This window comes from Scyliorhinus torazame, chromosome 18 (assembly GCF_047496885.1).
Source record: "Scyliorhinus torazame isolate Kashiwa2021f chromosome 18, sScyTor2.1, whole genome shotgun sequence".
Taxonomy (NCBI): domain Eukaryota; kingdom Metazoa; phylum Chordata; class Chondrichthyes; order Carcharhiniformes; family Scyliorhinidae; genus Scyliorhinus; species Scyliorhinus torazame.
Window position 1 is genome coordinate 43,628,436 of NC_092724.1, and position 20,408 is coordinate 43,648,843.

Sequence of the window (20,408 nt, forward strand, 5' to 3'; positions counted from 1 at the left end):
TTGGTACAGTTCAACAGTTCACAAATGGTATGATATACACAGAGAAAAAGACAGAGGGTTGAAGTTTTGTGGAGTCAGGAAATCTCCATGTACCTTTCAAAATAAGAGGGTTTGGCTTGAATGCGAATGTCCCACCCCTATTTCCAACAAATCCAATTTTTGCCAGCAGGAGGAGGGAGGGCAGAGCATGATTCACACAGGTGGAAAACCAAAACTCTTCAGGGCCATTTGAACTTAGTGCTGAGTTCAAATAGATTCCATTTTGGTTGTTCTTAAGGCTTTAACTGGCAGTATAGATGTCACAAATTGATGCGGTTGACATAATCACTCTTAAAGGGTGGATAAGGTTTGTTTTAGTGTCATGACCTGAGGTTATTTAAATATGTCATTGACAGTTTAAAAAAAACATCTGCTAATGGGCTGCATTGATTAATGGTCCATCTGGAGTAGGTTGGAGAAAAAGTTATCATCTTGGCAGTTTCAGTAGAAGTCTTGGTTGACATTTCTCAAGGATCATTATTATTTCATTGTGAATGCTTGGCTGAGTTTCAGAAGCTACAATGATCTCAGCAGGAGTTCTGAAATTACAGTTCGATTGACATTTTAAAGAGTCTCTTAAAAGACTAGCTGCTTTTGATATGGCTACTGAATAGAAATCTATTTGGTTTTTTTCTAAGAGATTGAGCACATGAAATATAAAAGCCTTGCATGGGTTTTGTGAATGGGATATTTTCACTGTCAGGTTCATTTGAGTCAGAGCTGTATTACATTTTAGAAGTTTAATTTCTTTCATTTCCACATGGCTCCCAAGGTCTGCCCATGGTGGATACTGGGTGAGAGACTATGGAAGTGGCATCAGAGTAAGTGGGGCCATGGGAGTGGATGGGGGCATGGAGTAGCATGCAGGGGCCATGGGGATGTATTGGAGGGAAAGGATGTGGGTGGTGAGGGCTAAAGGGCATAAAAGCTTCTAAAACAAGTGGGTCACAGTCCCAGAAAACCAAAGTGGGCCTTCTAACCAGCCCACCTTGGCACTTGCCTGCACCCTCCCCTGTCCGTCCATAATCTGCTTCTGGGGCTGGAGGCCTGAGTCTGCTCCGCCCCTGCCTTGGAAGGAATGTTGGATCTAACTGGACCTTTTAAAGTGAGGCAGGTCTGCTGAGTTGGAAAACGGTCTATGTGGCAGATCCACCTTGGTGACAAACGTCCAGCCATGAATCTTTGCTGATTTGCTGGAACTTTGGGGGGAGAAATCTGGAGAACACTGGGAATTACATGTGACTGGTCTGCCTTCTGTTCTTAATGCAATACCAACTTAATCCAAGACCATTCTTTAGGTGGGCCTTACAGAGCTCATGGCCCGATTTGAAGAAGAGCATGTGTCCTGGAAAATATTCCTCCCTCAACCATGCCAATTATATAGAATCGTAGAATTACAGAATCCCTATAGTGCAGAAGGAGGCCATTCGGCCCATCTAGTCTGCACCAACCCTCTGAAAGAGCACCCCAACTAGACCCAGTAGGGGTAATTTAACACAGCCAATCCACCTAAACTGCGCATCTTTGGATTGCGGGAAGAAACCGGAGCGCCCGGACAAAACTCACGCAGACACCACACACAGTCACCCGAGGTCGGAATCGAATCTGGGACTCTGGCGCTGTAAGGCAGCAGTGCAACCACTATGCCACCCTAAACCATATCAATCACACATAAAAACAAATTGATTGCCCATTTCTCTCATTTGCTGACTTTCCAGATTTCTATCCTCCCATGTTCCGTGGTTCGCCCTGCTGATGTTGCAGCAGTTAAACAACATCACCGGCAGCGCATTTTAAATTCCTCCAATTTTCTTCCGTTTGTCCAGGAACCTAGTCTTACTCCTTTCCCTTTCCCATTCACCATCTTCAGGAGAGGAAGGAAGAAAATTGGTCATCAGTCCACTGTCTCTATGGTGCTGAACTATAACCCCGTTAATACCAGTGCAATAAGACAGGTTAGCAAATACTTCTACCAGTCAGGTTTACAGCTCTAGCTGGGTGCAATGCTTCATGTCTTGACATCAAGCTTCAAAACAATCCATAAACCACATCCCATATCCCCAAGCATCAACCAAAATTAATGCTTTGATAAGATTCTTGTTCAGACTCCTTCAGAGCAGGGATTATTTCTTATTGTAAGACATTGTACAACAAACAAGGAATAAATCCGTACTGAATACAGTAAGCATGGATTAATATGTTTGCAATAATTAATCTCAGTTTCTGTAAACTTGGTTAATTAGGATTGGGTGGAGGGGGAAAATGAATCACAAATCATTCATTTCTTCCCAAGCAGTTTTAAATGCATTGGTAGGCGGATAAAACCAAGATTTCCGTTCTTAGAGTTCTAGTGTAGATATTTTCAATTCTCTCCATTTTCTCCTCTTCTCCCAAAGGCAATGATTCTTCTAGCTGCAGAGAAACCATCGTTGGGCCTTCAAATAGGCCTTTCATGAAGCATTGATCATTGGCAGGATAGCCATCTGTGGAGGCAGGTAAGGTGGAGGTTGCTAAGGTGGTCAGGAGCCTGTGGAATTGGTGCATTTGTTTCTTGAGTTAGGTAACTTGCATTCAAATTTCTAGTCTGATGCCTGTGGTGAATGTATTCACCATAGTATAAACTGTCTGTTTAGTACTGTGGCCTATGACCAGGAAATAGCAATACGATCTACCACCATGTATTGTACAGGAGCCCCGGTGGGCTCCGCCTCTGGCTCCGCCCCCCCTCCCCCGGGGCTGTATATAGACCTGGCCACCTGTGGGCGGCACTCATTGTTACTGAACTCACAGGCAGGCAGGTTCGCGGTTAATAAAGCCTTTGTTCACTCGTTCTCATCGTCTTGCAGTGAGTTGATACAACAATTTATTAAACAAAGACATCACTATGGAAGCCGCACTAAAGACTGATAAACTCGACCTCGACACACGAGCGACAGAAGCTAAGGAGATCTTCTCCCACTGGCACTGCTGTTTCGAGGCCTACCTTGACTCCTCTGAAACGCCTCCCTCTGACGCCCTCAAGCTGCGCCTCCTCCACACCCAGGTAAGCCATCGAATCTCCGTGATGATTGAGAAAGCCGACACATACGATGCGGCTGTCGCGATGCTGAAGGAGCGTTTTGTGAAGCCCGTGAACGAGGTGTTCACACGGCACCTTCTCACTACTCGCCGTCAACGCGCCAGGGAATTGCTGGACGAGTACCTGGAGAACCTGACCCTACTCGCCAGATACTGCAACTACCAGGATGTGAAGGCCGAGGAGCACATGAAGCTGCAGATCCGGGACGCCTATGTGGCTGGAGTCCGGTCTAACTACGTCAGGCAGCGGCTGCTGGAAAATGGGGCCTCGGACCTGCAGGACACGGTAAAACTAGCCACCTCATTAGGGGTGACCTACCAGAGCCTCAGCGCGTTCCCCGCAGACCCAGGGAACCCCACGTGGGCACCCACCGACGCGGCCCTCACCAGGTCCGACTACATCACAGGCTTGTGCCGCGCGGCTGCCCATCCAGACCGGGGGTCCGCTGTGCTACTTCTGCGGTCAGGGCCAACACCCCAGGCAGCATTGTTCAGCCCGCACCGCAACATGCAGCGACTGCGGCAAAAAGGGACATTTTGCCAGAGTCTGCCTGGCCCGACATAAAGCCCCGAAGTCTCAAGCGTACCAGGCCCGATCCACGGACTCACAGGCCCACAGACCCCGCAATGATGCTGCTTGTCGGCCGGGAACGCCCCCTTCAGACGCGTCATCCGCCTCGTGCAACTCGTGGGAGGTGCCATCTTTCACGCAGCCCGACACGTGCGACTCGTGGGGGCGGCCATCTTGGTCGCCATATTCAACTCAGCCCGACACGTGCGACTCGTGGGGGCCGCCACCTTGTGACTCCGATACCTCTGACCACGCAGACTACCCGCAGCTCGGCGCAGTCACCCTCGACCAGTCGCAGCCAAAGCACCTGAAAAATTCAATGATGGTCATCCGGGTCAACGGGCACGAGACCCCCTGTCTTTTCGACTCCGGGAGCACAGAGAGCTCCGTCCATCCTGACACGGTAAGGCGCTGCTCCCTCCACATCTACCCCACGTCCCAGACAATCTCCCTTGCCTCCAGATCCCATTCGGTACAGATCTGGGGGTATTGTGTCGCGAACCTCGCAATACAGGGCTCAGAGTACATCCAATTTAAACTGCATATCCTCCCTCACCTCTGCGCCCCCCTACTGCTTGGACTAGACTTCCAATGCAGTCACCGAAGTCTGACCCTAAAGTTCGGGGACCCTTACACCCCCTCACGGTATGTAGCCTTGCGACCCTTAAGGTCACCTCCTCCCCCCCCCCCCCCCCTGTTCGTCGCGAACCTCACCCCCGACTGTAAACCCGTCGCCACCAGGAGCAGACGGGACAGTGCACAAGACATGACTTTTATCAAGTCAGAGGTTCAGCGACTCTTGAGGGAGGCGGTCATCGAGGCCAGCAACAGCCCCTGGAGGGCACAAGTAATAGTTGTCAGGACCGGGGAAAAGAATCGGATGGTTGTGGACTACAGCCAAACCATAAACCGGTGCAGGCAACTGGAAGCATACCCCCTCTCCCGCATTGCGGAGATGGTCAACCAAATCGCGCAATACCGGGTTTTCTCCACAGTAGACCTGAAGTCAGCCTACCACCAGCTCCCGATCCGCCCAGAAGATCGCCACTACACGCCTTTTGAAGCAGCCGGCCGACTCTTCCACTTCCTCGGGGTCCCTTTCGGCGTCACTAATGGGGGTTCGGTCTTCCAGAGAACGATGGACCGAATGGTGGACCAGTACAGGCTGCGGGCTACATACCCGTACTTGGACAATGTTACCATCTGCGGCCATGATCAGCAAGACCATGACGCCAACCTTCAGAGAGAGGTTCCTCCAAATCGCCAAATCCCTCAATCTCACATATAACAAGAAGTGCGTTTATCCGCACAACCCGGCTAGCCATCCTCGGCTATGTCGTGGAAAACGGAGTCCTAGGGCCCGACCCCGACCGCTTGCGCCCCCTCACGGAACTTCCTCTTCCCCACAGCCTCAAGGCCCTCAAACGATGCCTGGGGCTATTCTCCTACTATGCCTAGTGGGTGCCCAACTATGCAGACAAAGCCCACCCACTTATTAAAGCTACGATATTCCCCCTGACGGCTGAGGCCAGCTTGGCCTTCAGCCGCATCAAGGCCGATATCACTAAGGCCAGAATGCATGCAGTGTACGAGTCCGTCCCCTTCCAGGCAGAGAGCGATGCGTCAGACGTCGCCCTCGCCGCCACCCTCAACCAGATGGGCAGGCCAGTAGCCTTTTCCCGATCCCTCAATGCCTCCGAGATCTGGCACTCCTCTGTCAATCCATCGTGGAAGCTGTGCGGCATTGGAGGCACTACCTAGCCGGTAGGAGGTTCACCCTCGTCACCGACCAACGGTCGGTAGCCTTTATGTTTGACAACGCACAACGAGGCAAAATTTAAAATGACAAAATCTTGAGGTGGAGGATTGAACTCTCCACCTACAATTACGATATCAAGTATCGTCCTGGGGAGCTCAACGAGCGCTCAGATGCCCTGTCCCACGGCACATGCGCCAGCGCGCAAGATGACCGACTTCGGGCTATCCACGACGACCTCTGTCACCCGGGGGTCACGCGGCTTACCACTTTATTAAGATCCGCAACCTGCCCTACTCCACCGAGGAGGTCAGGGCCATGACCAGGGACTGCCAAGTCTGCGCAGAGTGCAAACCGCACTTCTATCGGCCCTTTGAGTGCCTCAGTATTGACTTCAATGGGCCCCTCCCGTCCACCAACTGTAATATATACTTCCTGACCGTTATTGACAAGTACTCCCGCTTCCCCTTCGCTGCCCCTGCCCCGACATGACCTCGGCCACTGTTATAAAGGCACTGGACAGCATCTTCACCCTGTTCGGTTTCCCTGCATACATCTACAGTGACCGGGGCACATCGTTTATGAGCAATGAGCTGCGTCAGTATCTGCTCAGTAAGGGCATCGCCTCGAGCAGGACTACGAGCTACAACCCGCAGGGAAACGGGCAGGGGGAGAGGGAGAACGCAATGGTGTGGAAGGCCGTTCTTCTTGCCCTCCGGTCTAGAGGTCTCCCGATTCCCCGCTGACAGGAGGTCCTCCCCAACGCGCTCCACTCCATTAGGTCGCTCCTCTGCACAGCCACGAATGAGACCCCTCACGACCGTGTGTTTGTCTTCCCTAGGAAGTCCATCTCTGGGGTCTTGCTTCCATCCTGGCTGACAGCTCCAAGGCCCGTCCTTCTCCGGAAGCATGCGAGGAGCCATAAGACCGACCCCCAGGTCGAGAGAGTCCAGCTGCCGCACGCCAATCCCCGATACGCCTACGTCGCGCACCAAGACGGACGGCAAGATATGGTCTCCCTACGGGACCTGGCGCCCGCTGGTTCCCCGGCCAACGCCCCCCCCCCCCCCCGCCACGCTCCTTGCACCCCCCTGGGGCTCCTGTACTGTCCCGCACCTACACTGCCGCCATCCACCACCCCCCTGCCTACCCCCTCCCCTCAACCGATGCTGACACGCCGGACTGAAGCTCCAGACAACACGCTCTCGGAGTCATCAACTGCAACGCCCGCACTCGCCGCACCGCCAGAGCTGAGGAGGTCCAAAAGAACAATCCGGCCTCCAGACAGACTGAATATATGATGACCCCACCTCAGCCCCGCCGGACTTCATTTTTTTTAACAGGGGGTGAATGTGGTGAATGTTTTCACCATAGTGTAAACTGTCTGTTTAGTACTGTGACCTATGACCAGGAAATAGTAATACGATCTACCACCATGTATTGTACAGGAGCCCCGGTGGGCTCCGCCTCTGGCTCCGCCCCCCCTGGGGCTGTATATAGACCTGACCACCTGTGGGCGGCACTCATTGTTACTGAACTCACAGGCAGGCAAGTTCTCGGTTAATAAAGCCTTTGTTCACTCGTTCTCATCGTCTTGCAGTGAATTGATGGTACAACAATGCCTATGGTGTTGGGATGAGACTAAGTTGCTTCAAAATCAGAATGGTTGAACAAGAAATATGTGAAAAATAAGTCTAAAATATTGCTTGTAAAATGAAATAGTTCCTCAAATTGTAAACATTTTGAATATCTTCATGAGTGCCAACACACAGAGCTCCTATCCAAACTATTGATAACCTCCATCGATCGAATAAATACTGAGCACTCACTTCCTGCAGGAACACACGCTGATCACGTCAATCTGTAGAACTGTAGGATGCAGGATGGCCAAGGGTTTAGAAAAATGTAGGTGTGGAATGGTGTAACCCAGAGAGGTTACAGGAATTCAGTTCGGGCACTGGGTGAGTTGGATGGTGGCCCAGTGAGTTTGCTGGCTGAGCTGAATAGTGCTTGTGTGCATTTTGGGTTGGCGTTGAACCTGTTGGGTGCCAAGCCAGTTTTAATCCTAGAGACAAAAGCTCAAAGTCCGTTATCACCCTGGATGTTTTAGATAACCTCATTTTCAAACTCCAGCTCCTAACTCCAAAACTAATTTACTTTTCAGAATCCTTTGCATCTGCAGATGAGCATGGAGAGCTCAGTGACCTCCTTGATGGACTTACTCATCAGTGTCCTTAAAACCAACTCCTGGTATGATGTCAGTGTGATTCTGTGCCACAGCTGGGATATCTCTAGGTTCCTCAGTTACTTGAGCAACAACTCTAACTTTGAACTGCGGGTTTTACTCAACTTAACAGACATGGATGATGCGGGCATCATTCGCTTTTTACACGAGAAATTGAATGATTTAAAGGACTCATCTACTTCAGTGTTGATGTTTAGCGGCAATGCCAAATGCTCTGGCTTCGTCTTTGAAACAGCAGCTGGGTTGGGTTTGACTTCCCCCGATTTTCATTGGGTTATTGGTCATCCACTCAACGTTGAGGATCTGCAGACCACAGGCTTGCCTCTGGGTCTCCTTGCTTACGGTGAAGTGAACAAACCGGTTCTGGGAAATTACGTGAGGGATGCGGTGGAGCTGATAGCCAGAGCAATATCAACAGCCGTGTTTATTCGACCAGACATAACGCTCATCCAAAGCATGGTGAATTGTAATGACAAACAGAAAGAAGGAGCGTTATCTTCAGGCCAATATCTATCAAGGTAAGATTTTTAGCATATTTTGATGAATTCGATTTTCTCTTTCCCCTGTTTCCTCCAGCCCTCAACTGTGGTTAGAGTTTTTATTCCATAGCTGCGGGTGCCCCTCAAGTAAATCACCCAAGTGGCCAGCACAGAAAGAGGCCCTTCGGCCCATCGTCTCTGTGTCCGCTACCTAACACCAATCTTTTCTAATCCCATTTTCCAGCACTTGGTAACGCTATGGCGTTTCAAGTGCTTGTCTAAATGCTTCTTAAACGTTGTGAGGATTCCCGCCTGTAGCACCCTTTCAGTCAGTGAGTTCCAGATTCCCACCACCCTCTGGGAGAAAACCTTTTCCTCAAACCCCCTCTAAGTCTCCTTCTGCCTACATTAAATCTATGCACCTCCCTGGCAATTTACCCTTCTCTTAAGGAAAATGTTTATTCTTATATACCCTATCTATGTGCATCCTATTTTTGTACACCTCAATGAGGACCCCCCTCAGCCTTCTCTGCTCTGAGGAAAACAACCCCAGCCTAACCATCCACTCTTCATAGCTGAAACGCTCCAGCCCAGGTAACATCTTGGTGAATTTCCTCTGCACCCTTTCTAGCGTAGTCACATCATTCCTATAGTGTGGCGACCGGAACTACACACAGTACTCTAGCTGAGGCCTAATCAGCATTTTATACAGCTCCATCGTAACCTCCTTGCTCTTATATTCAACGCCTTGGCTAATAAAGGCAAGTATTCCATATACGGTAGCACGGTAGTATAGTGGTTAGCACTATGGCTTCACAGAGCCAGGGTCATAGGTTCGAATCCCGGCTTGGGTCACTGTCTGTGCGGAGTTTGCATGTTCTCCCCATGTCTGCGTGGGTTTTCTCCGGTTTCCTGCCACAAGTCCTGAAAGACATGCTATTAGGTAATTTGGACATTCTGAATTCTCCCTCTGTGTACCCGAACAGGTGCCGGAATGTGGCGACTAGGGGCTTTTCACAGTAACTCATTGCAGTGTTAATGTTAGGCTACTTGTGACAACAATAAAGATTATTATTTTTTATTATTATTAAGTGCTGACATGGTTTAAATCTATAACCCAACCCCTAATTTCTTTATTAAAGATATCCCTTCTTAACCACTTTATCTACCTGTCCTGCTGCCTTCAGGGATCTTAAGACATGCACCAAAGGTCCCTCTGATCCTCTGTCCTTCCTAGTGTCCTACCATTCATTATGCATCCACTTACCTTGTTAGTCCTCCCAAACTGCATCACCTTAAACATTTCAGGGTTAAATTCCATTTGCTACTGTCCTGCCCATTTGACCAGCCTGTCTATATCATCCTGTATTCTAAGGCTTTTCTCCTCGCTATTTACCACACCACCCGTGTTTGTGTCATCTGCGAACTTACTGATCATACTCCCCCACATTCACATCTAGATCATAAATGTACACTACAAACAGCAAGGAACCCAGCACCGGTCCCTGCGGTACACCAGTGGACACAGTGTTCCAGTCACAGAAACCACCCATCACCCTCTGCCTCCTGCTAGGAGGCTGTGAAGAGAAATAGAGTTAATGTTTTGGATCTAAATGATCCCTCTGCAGAACTGTTGTTTTTGCATTTTGCATTTATTTTGGCCATTGATAGTCGTTAGGCTAAGCAGTGAGAGCCAGGAGATTGGTTGAGTACGATGGGGTGTGGAGCCGCCAAGAGAATAACAGCTATAAGTTGAACCCAGGCTCTCTGGGTTTGATAGCAATCAGTAAGCTTTATAAAAATGAAATGGTTGCACCCCAAACTTTCATTATGTTTAAGTCATTTCCAGCTTTCTGTTTAAGAGATTTATTTTTCTTGACGCAGTCAATGCTGGTCGTGAGTGTATTCGGGACAGTAACCTGACTAAAGTGAGTTGACACACGCAGTTATTATGAACCCTGCTTGAAACCAGCTTCAGCTGCCCATGTTTACCAGGTGTCCACAGGCTGTTCATCTCAGTGGCACTTAGCAGCCGACCTTACCCCATTACCCCTTTGGGTCCTCTGGATGGTGAAGTGCAAAGAAGCTCAGCTTTCCTGACTGCCCTCCATTCGCTCAGCCCCGCTTGCCAAACTCGACCAGGGCATGGAACAGCATAATCTAAGACATCCTTCTTTCCCAATGGCTGTCAGAGTCCTCCACACAGATTTTCTTACCCTGCCACTGATAGCAGGTGTAGAGAATTCAGCAGCGGAGACAGGAGATGGAGGAGCACATTCCACACCAGAGTTCCATTATTTAAAGGACAAGGGCATTTGGTGCATTGGAACTCTGTCACCTTCTAGTTCTCCTCCAAAGCATCCTGATATGGACATATATTGCTTTTCCCTTATCAAAATCCAGGAATTCATCTCCAACCCTGCCTTAGCCCATCACCTGATCCATGCTTTTGTTACCCCCACACTCAACTATTCCAATGTCCTTGGCCAGCCTTTCCTCTGCTACTCTCCATAAACTGCATCTCCTCCAAAGACTTGACTGTATCCTGAATCGTAGAAAGTCCCATTTCCCATCACTCCTGTGCTCGCTGACCTAAATTCAGCAATGCCTCAAAATTAAAAATTCTTGCCCTTGCGTTCAAATCCATCACGGCTTTGACCCACCCTATCTCTGTAACCACTTGCGGCTCCACAAACCTCAAAAAATGTTGCATTTCTCGAATTCTTTAAAAAAATTCTAGAGTACCCAATTCTTTTTTTTTTCCAATTAAGGGGCAATTTAGCATGGCCAATCCACCTACCCTGCACATCATTTTGGGTTGTGGGGATGAGACCCATGGAGACATGGAGAGATTGTGCAAACTCCACACGGACAGTTACACAGGGCGGGGAACGAACCCGGGTTCTCGGCGCCGTGAGCAGCAGTGCTAACCACTGCATCACCGTGCTGCGTTTCTCCAATTCTAGCTTTATGTGCTCCACAATTTCCTTAGCCTCACTCTGCCCATGGCAGCTGTTTCTTTAGCTGTTTCTAATGCTTAAGCATTAGAATTCCTCCCTGAAGACGCCCTCTAAAACCAGCCAATTTGACCAAAGTTTTGGTCATCTGTCCTAATACCTCCTTTTGTACTTAGGATTGCGTGTGATGACATGGCCTTGGGACATTTTACTACATTAAAGATGCTATATAAATGCATGTTGTTGTTGCCATTGAGCTAGTTTTTCTTCCCACTTTTATTCCCTCCAGGTTTTTGGCCAACACGTCGTTTGACGGAGAGACGGGTTACATCCATGTACAGGGGACATCACACATTCGCAGTGATCACCGTTACCATATCTGGAACCTGAGGCAGGACCCATTGGGAAAACCCACCTGGGTGACAGTTGGCAAATGGAACCGACAGAAAATTGAGATTGAGCACGGCATCTGGCCCAGCAGAATGCAGAATGAAATGAACGAGGACAGCGGCTCATCTCACTCCAGGCTGCGGGTCGTCACATTGGTGGAGTTGCCCTTTGTTTTCACCAGGGAGATTGACCGTGATGGTAGCTGTCCAGCAGGTCTCTTGTGCTTGGACCCTCACACTAAAGACCCCGCTGTGCTGGCACGGCTGTTTGAGGAGCTCAACAATGAAAATGGATCAGTGCCAACAGAGTACAAGAAATGCTGCTATGGTTACTGCATGGACCTCCTGGAGAAGCTGTCAGCCGACCTTGCTTTTGACTTTGACTTGTACATTGTTGGAGATGGGAAGTATGGCACCTGGAAGAACGGTTCATGGACAGGATTGGTGGGTGATCTCCTCAGCGGCGCTGCCCACATGGCCGTCACATCCTTTAGCATCAATTCAGCACGCAGCAAGGTGATAGATTTCACCAGCCCCTTCTACTCCACCAGTTTAGCCATCCTCGTGAGGTCAAAGGACACAGCAGCTCCAATTGGTGCTTTTATGTGGCCACTACACTGGTCAATGTGGGTTGGGATTTTTGTGGCTCTCCACATCACGGCCTTGTTTCTGACTCTTTACGAGTGGAACAGTCCTTTTGGAATGACCCCCAATGGAAGAAATAGAATCAAAGTGTTCTCTTATTCCTCAGCTCTTAACTTGTGTTACGCAATCCTCTTTGGACGAACGGTTTCGAGTAAGATACCAAAATGTTGGACTGGGCGTTTCTTAATGAATCTCTGGGCAATATTTTGCCTCCTTGTCTTATCCAGTTATACAGCTAATCTGGCAGCTGTTATGGTTGGAGAGAAAACCTTTGAGGAACTTTCTGGGATTCACGACGCCAAGGTAAAAACAAAGGTTTCAGAACATTTTATTTGAAAGGAAAATGGAAACACGTTTAACAATGTAATTCTAGAGGTGTTTTAAAGAGGATGTCAAACATAATTTGATAAATGAAAATGATTGTGTGAATAGGTGAAGTTCCTGTCTCCCATTGCCCAGGCCAGAAAACAAGAGGGAGTTTTGATTGTTTAACTTTTTATTTTAAGTCAACTTTGAAAGTGTCCGGAGCGGCTCGGTGGTGCAGTGGCTAGCACTGCTGCCTCACGGCGCCGAGGACCTGGGTTCGATCCCGGCTCTGGGTCACTGTCCGTGTGGAGTTTGCACATTCTCCCCGTGTCTGCCTGGGTCTCACCCCCACAACCCAAAGATGTGCAAGGTAGGTGGATTGGCCATGCTAAATTGCCCCTTAATTGGGAAAAAAAAAATTGGGTACTCTAAATTTTTTTCAAAACTTTGAAAGTGTCCAAAGGAACTCCTTGCTGAATGCTGAGATAGCTGAAATTGGACTCTGTGACTGTTGGAGTGCTGGCCTCAATGTTGTAGACTAGGGAGGAGAAAAATAGATATATCTGTGCTCCTATTCCAGATCACAATCCGATGTGCCTGTGAGAACATTGAGTGAAATAGGATCTAGATTGGGTGTAATGCTGTGCCCAATGCCCTTGGTCAAATGATTAGGTTGAGAATAGCCAACAGAAGCAGGAAACCCTGAATTAATTCCCCTTCCTTGCCCAGGGCCACTGAAGCTACGTATAGCTCTCTTTACTCCCAGCTCAGCTCAGTACAGACTAGGGATGGGGCTGGGATCATCCTGTTGAGTTTGTGTTGGTACAACACCCATCCACACCTTATCTATTCATGTCATGGTAGCTCACTATTTCCAATTTCTCTGGGATTCACAAGTCAATTCTTATTCAGTTTAGAAAGTGGTTTACTGAAATGTCCATGTCAGAAATAACACAATCTTTTAATATTTGCAAATGCAGAGTGTGAACTGAGCCCTGATTTGCATCATGGCTATGTATTGTAGAATTAATCTATTTTATCATCCCAGAGGGTTAGAGCACTGATATAATTACAGGTCGAGTATTCTTTCTCCTTACATCGAAAAACCAAGCACATCCAAAAACCGCACTTCTTGAAAACCTCACTGATATTTAACACAGGAGGTCTATGACCCAAGCCGGCACGAACATCACCCACCGAACCCGACCATTAGTGTGCGAAGTCTAGTTGTTCATCTGTTGTGTTTACCTTGCAAACCCCGACCTACAAGCAGAATCGCAGATGGTGCCGTGGGTTTGAACACATTGCAAGTATCCTGTGCTTATTATTCAGTGGTGCATCTTACTTTTTTAACCATTTGATTTACTGTAGACTGTAGCTAGCCTATGCTTGGGCCATTGTAATGCAGTATCAGAAAATCGAAATGATCTGAAATCTGAAACACAATCAGCCTCGAGTGTTTTGGATCAAGGAAACTTGGCCTGTACTTAAAATTGCAGGTTTACCACAACTGCTCCCCCCACCCCCGCACCGACTTTTGACAAAAACAATGGGTGAGATTTTCCGTTCAGGAGTTTAAGTGCTCCCGCCAGCGAAGAATCAGGACTGGTCCTCGCTGGCATTAGCAACATCACCCCTGCCATGCAAACTTATGTGTGGCTGTGCATGGCGGCAAGCACGCTGGTTTCTCTTCCTTTCCATTTGGAATGGCGCCTTGATCCCAGCGTCCAGCGGCTGCTCCTTCCATCTCCCCCCACAACATAAATATTGACCCCCCCCCTCTCTGCTGACAAGGGGAGCACCCCCAAACCCTCAGCAAAGAGGGGCTTCCTACCCACCCAACCATGGGAATAAGGGATCAGCCCCCAAACCCGGCTCCCTCGACCCCCCCCCCTCCCCTCCGCCCACCCCTTCAGCCACACCCCTACAGGCTCCATCCCTTCAGGCCACTCCCTTCAGTCCCCACCCCCTGGAATTGCCAATGGTGCTTTGCCCCTGGCACCATGGCACTGACACCCTGGGCTCACTCAATGGATCCCAAGGGGGGTTAAGGAGGTGCTCTCATTGTTCTCGTGCCCTTCTGTCATTACCAGATTGCAGAGTGAGAGTCCCCCAAAGGTCCTGGGGTTTGGGTGGTCTCAGGCTATGGGCAAGGGGTGGACTCCTGACCCTACCCTGGGATGGGGGGGTCCAGTGCCTGGACTACCCCATCCAGCTGTGGGAAACCTGTAGATCACTATTGGCACGATGATCTCAGGTAACCCTCTCTTCAAATTATTCACCCTGGTCAGACTTTTTAAACTCTGAAGTGGCCTCTTTAGCTTGAACTGCTTTGCCTGTCAGTTCAATGAAGAATTAATGCAGGAATGCGTAATGTGGTTGTTGGCCACCAGAGGGGGTTCTGGTCAACCTCCCACCTTCCCACGGTCCCCATGGTCAAAGCATCAATATTTTATTTCAAAGAATTAGTCACAATGTGTGTAGCACCTGTTTTCAAGAGCCGGATGGAATTCCTAAGGCCACAAAATGGTGAGCAGGAAGCACACACAAACTCCCAAGTTCTAAGGGCTTTTAAATTGGGTAAGGACAAATAAAAGGCATCCTTTACCCATGCCTGAAGCCGGCATTTACACACGTAGATAAGGGGGTCCAATGTCTGCTTTGAGTCCCATTCCAACATCGCCTTTCACTGAGGCAATGTTGATCGCTCACTGACCCCTTCGTTAAGATCCAAGGTCCTGGGTATCTGAAAAACATCCATTTTATTTTACAGCTCTGGCAGTTCACTGCCCCAGCTGTAAACAGCGCCATGTGCTACAGGTTACATACCCAATGAGCAGAAAGGCAATCTTTCCCCCCAGTGAATAATCACGTTACCTGGAGAGGGATTGAAGTTGATGCATTTAAAATGTGTCAGAAGACAATGTATTTCTGGAGAGGGAAGTGATTGAGAGAGATTCTGGAGACGGGGGGTAGGGTGATGGGTGGGCATGAGATAAAGCAAAAAAGGATGGGCTGGTTGGGTTAAATAAGCTTCACATTTTGAAGGTTCCCTCACCTACTCTGCTTTTTTTCACACGCCCTGCACTATGGCCATATCCTGTACTCTTTTATTAAGAATCCTAGGTGAGGGTCCAAGGTTCACAGTGCAGGACCCCATGGTTAAACAGAGAGGGGACAAGCTAAATCAGAGATGAATTGATGCCTAGCTTGGATTTTAAAAGCCTGTAGGTTGTAGGAGAAAGGAAAGATGGAGAAAACTGAGGCCTTCCAGACTGTTGATGAAATGGGACAGAATGAGTTACAATAGGAAATTATGCTGGGCGGGATTTACCGACCCCCCCCCCCCCCCCCACCCGCCATGTTGACAGCACCCTCATCGCCGGGAAACCCGTGCGCAAGCATGGGACCGTAATTTCCTGCCGGCGTGAACAGCCGGTAACTTCCACCCGTTATATGTAGATGTATTTGCAGCAACTCAGCAAGGCTCCTTCAACAGCACCTTCCAAATCCACAACCTCTACCACCCCTAGATGAACAAGGGCAGTAGCTGCATGGCAACTCCACCACCTGCAAATTTCTCTCCAAGCCACTCACCATCCTGGCTTGGAAATATATCGCTGTTCCTTTACTGTCGCTGGGTCCAAATTCCAGAACTCTCTTCTGAACAGCACTGTGGGTGTACCTACACTACATGGACTGCAGCCGTTCAACAAGGCACGTTTTCCTTTTCTTTTTTTCTTCTTTTTTTTTCTTTTTGAAATTTTTCATTTAAAACATATTTGTAACATTTACAGAGAGAAAAAAGGCCCTATGCAAAGAGCCTTAATATAGTGAAAACGAACAGTGGGAAAGAATAAACATGTTAATAAGGCACTTTCCCTGTCAGCTCTGTTTGCCCATGCCACACGTGTTCAACTAAATTAACGTGGCTCTAACCCCTCCCCCTCGGGTGCTGCTGCTATCGGTTTCCTGCGCTGCTCCCTGAGAGCCTGCAAGCGACTTTCTCCCCCAGGGGGGATCCCTGGTCACCCCACCTTGCCCACTTAAGTCTCCAATGCTCTACTTCTCAGCTGCCCCCCCCACCCCCGACCTCCCCTGCCCCCCCCACCGAGCCCCCCCCCCCCCCCCCCCCCCCGTTGCGCCCTCCAGTCCCGCTCTCTGTCCAGGCTGAAAACAATCTTGGATAAAACATTACAGTACAGGATAATTTAACAAACCGCCATCACACAAAGAGTCCTTTAGTTCAAGTCCAGCTTCTTCTTTTAATAAAAGTCCACACCTAGTCAGAGCAAATTAGGTTAATTTGATCGCCGCCACTGTACAGCACTGAAAAACTAAGTGCCCGTTAGTTCAAGTCCAGCTTCTTATCTTTAATGAAAGCCCAAACCTGTTCTGGTGTCTCGAAGAAGTGATGGAGTTCCTCAAACGTAACCCAAAGCTTCGCAGGATACAACATTCCAAACCTCACCTCCTTTTTGTAGAGGGCTGCCTTTACCTTGATGAATCCTGCACGCCTCTTGGCCAGCTCCGTTCCCAAGTCCTGGTAAATGCGCACCTCGCAGTTCTCCCATCTGCTGCTCCTCTCCGCCTTTGCCCATCGCAGCACATGTTCCTTGTCAGCAAGCTGGTGAAAGCGGACAACCAGCGGTCGCCTGTCCTGGGCTTCCTTGTGAGAAATAATAAATTCTTTACCCGTCAGTCTGGCCTCATTAAAACTCGAGATGGATTTGTAGGCATAGCATTAGTTATTTTTATTCGACTTGCAAGTCTGACTCGTTTCACAAAACCCAGAACACAAGCAGTCTCCTAGGTCTACAGAATCGAGTGTTTCTGAAGAACAAAGAAATCTCTACCAACACATTCAAATGGCATCAAGTTTCACATACACGATTCCCATAGGTCATCCTATACCCCTCCTGACCTGGCCATACATCCTAATTGGCTCACTTCTCATCCCTTCCCCTGGCCTCTTATTACCCAGCATCCTTTTCTCCTCATACTCTAAACACCCCACCCCCCCTCCTTTTCTCTGAAATCCTTTGTCTGTGAACTAACATGAATTAGACCGGCCTATATCTACATTACAGTAACTAATATCTTTAAAGTAACTATTTTATATCACATTCGTCACTTGCAGGGGCTCTATGCGCCCCATCCAACTCCAGGGGTTGATGGAAGGCCTCCGGTCCCAACAGTGCCTCGAGCATACCCATCACGTATACACCCACATCCGATCCCTCGCAGCCCTCGGGGAGTCCAACAATCCTCAAATTCTGCCTCCTGGCTCTGTTCCCCAGCTCTTCAAGCTGCTCCTGCATCCTCTAGTGGGCGTTCAGCTCCTCCACCTCGTGCTCCAGCTCCGTTAACGTGTCCGCCTGGCTGGAGAGCTTCACCTCGACCTCCCTGAGCGCCTTCTCTTGGACCGCCTGTATCTCGACCATTCGGTCCATTACCACCCTCATCGGGTCCAACGTGTCCCTCTTCAGTTCAGCGAAGCAATTCCTGAAGAACTCCATCTGTTGCTCCCTTGGCCAGTGAGCCTCTGCTCCCTGGTCCCTGCCGTCCGCCATGCTTCGCTGCCCGGCCTGGGGTCCCCGCTGCTCCCGGTTCGATCCTTGCCGCTCCACTCGACCACTTCTGGTCCAGCTGTCCATACCCCGGGGGGGGGAAAGCCTCTTCCCTATTGTCCCCTCCACCGATTCAGGTCGCCAGGTCCCGAAAAAGTCCGTTGGCAAAGGTCCGTGTGCCCATCGCGGGCGGCAGCGATCCGACCTGCGATCTGCTTCCTCGAGGGCGCCACCGGAAGTCCCACCCTTTCCTTTTCAAGGACAATCAGGGATGGACTTTAAAAGCTGTCCTCGTCAGTGACGCCCTCAACCCATGAACAAAAAATGAATTTTTTTTAAAAAGAGGAAAGTTCAGATTACTATCAGTATAATACGTAGGGCAGGAAGAGATCAATTAGAGTTGGAGGAGAGTATGAGCATCAGCAGAAACTCAGATACAGCTGAATGTTCTGAGATGTGTATTCTATGAATGCAAAAGTGTTGGGGAAAAATGTTAATGAGGGAAGAATTACTCATCAAATAGTTAGTTCTTTTCTCAGATCCTTTTCAGGAGTGTTAGAAATGGGTGAGAGGAATCTCCCCGGATACAGGTATCGTAACTAAATTTACGAATTATGGAGAGTTAAGCTATTAGGTTTCACACGAGAAAGAAAACCGAGCTTCGTGAAAGCTGCTGTTCAATAAAGAGGATGTTGACTTACTCAAAAAAAAAAGTTTTTAAAAAGTCACAAACCTTAACTAGAAATAGTCTGGGCCATGGCTGCTGACCTTTTCCAAATCATCTAAAGTCTTATTTTTAAATTTCGAGTACCCAATTATTTTTTTCCAATTAAGGGGCAATTTAGCATGGCCAGTTCACCTAATCTGCGCATCTTTAGGTTGTGGGGTGAAACCCACGCAGACACGGGGAGAATGTGCAAACTCCACACGGACAGTGACCCAGGGCCGGGATCGAATCTGGGTCCTCAGCACTGTAGGTAGCAGTGCTAACCGCTGCGCCACCGTGCTGCCCCAGCCAAAGCATCTAAAGTTAAGAACGATAATGGATGATCACTGAAGGTACAAGTGTTCTGCTATAATTGGAGAACGTCTCACTGTTTTGAGCAGACTGATAGCTTCTATGTTCTGCATTGAAGATCAATGCTAGTTTCAGTTATCTCCATGTATCTGTCTGCCTTTAGTCTGTGGAGGAATACAAACACCTGGAGCTGAAAGTTCCACAGCACCAGCACTCGATAAGATTAATTATATCTGTGCAGAGTGCCAACATCCAGTTGCGCAGCCCTGATAGAATTATTTGCTGAATGTCAGTCCCTGTTTCTGGAGTGCCTCCCTTTCTTGATATGAATTCATTTATCAATGACTAAAAGATTTCATCTCCGTTTTATGAGGCAGCCAATTTCCTCGGTAAGGCATCTGTATCTTGCGCACACCAATCCTTTCCTTCGAAACTCAAAATTCGACCACAATTATAGATTTAGATGGTTCGTAATTGCAACCTATAAAAAATATTTTGTGGTAATTAGGTAAAAAAAAAAAAAAATTTGATTTTCAGCAACATTGCTCATGGATTGTACCCAGGACAGCAGTATGAATAATAGAGTATGGATTTCCAGACAGAATAGTGGGGTGAGAATTTTGGAATCGTTTAAGAAACAATTGGATAGTACAATGGAGGAACTTTAAGGCCTTTCTGAATCAATGACCTGAACTGGGCTAAATGGGTTTCCTTATTAGCAACTACCTTGTGATCTTAAAAACACTGCAGTCCAAAACATATAATATATTACACTGCTGTCAAAGATGAGTTCTTTGCAATCTGACCTGTCTCTTTAAACACCACAAGAACAAATTACTCTTAAAATCCATTGGTTTCTGATTTTCTGATGTAACTTGGAGAAGGTCCATGGAAAGGACTCGGGGAATCCTGTGGAAGTTCCACCCCCAGTCGTTTATCACTCGAGTCCTCATAAATCCCCAGCTGTTCCTCTGGCTCAGAAAAAGTATTACCATTTCTTCCTTGTGTACATCTGGGGCGGAATTCTCCCCCCCCCCCCACGCCGGGTGGGAAAATCGCTGGGGCGCCGCGCGAGTCCCGCCACGCCGCCCCGGCACCCGCACGCGATTCTCCCATCCCCCCAAACCGGCGCGGCGAGAATCACGGCTGGCCGCTGGGAGAATCGCCGCTCGCCGTTTGTAACGGGCGAGCGGCGATTCTCCGGCCCGGATGGGCCGGGCGGCCTGCCCAACACAACGGCTTCCCGCCGGCGCCATCCACACCTGGGGTCAAATTCTCCGGAAACGGCGCGATGTCCGCCGACTGGCGCCCGCATCTTTGGGGGCCGAGCCCCAACATTGAGGGGCTAGGCCGGT

General features: G+C 48.9%; 1 protein-coding gene across 1 annotated transcript in view; it reads left to right on the top strand.

Annotated features, from left to right (window-relative positions):
* Positions 1-20,408, top strand: part of grin3bb (glutamate receptor, ionotropic, N-methyl-D-aspartate 3Bb) — a 76,133-nt gene that overhangs the window by 26,533 nt on the left and 29,192 nt on the right. The window contains exons 2-3 of the mRNA XM_072482679.1: positions 7,609-8,207; positions 11,415-12,462. Coding sequence (XP_072338780.1) covers positions 7,609-8,207; positions 11,415-12,462 — 1,647 coding nt within the window. The remainder of the gene's footprint in view (positions 1-7,608; positions 8,208-11,414; positions 12,463-20,408) is intronic.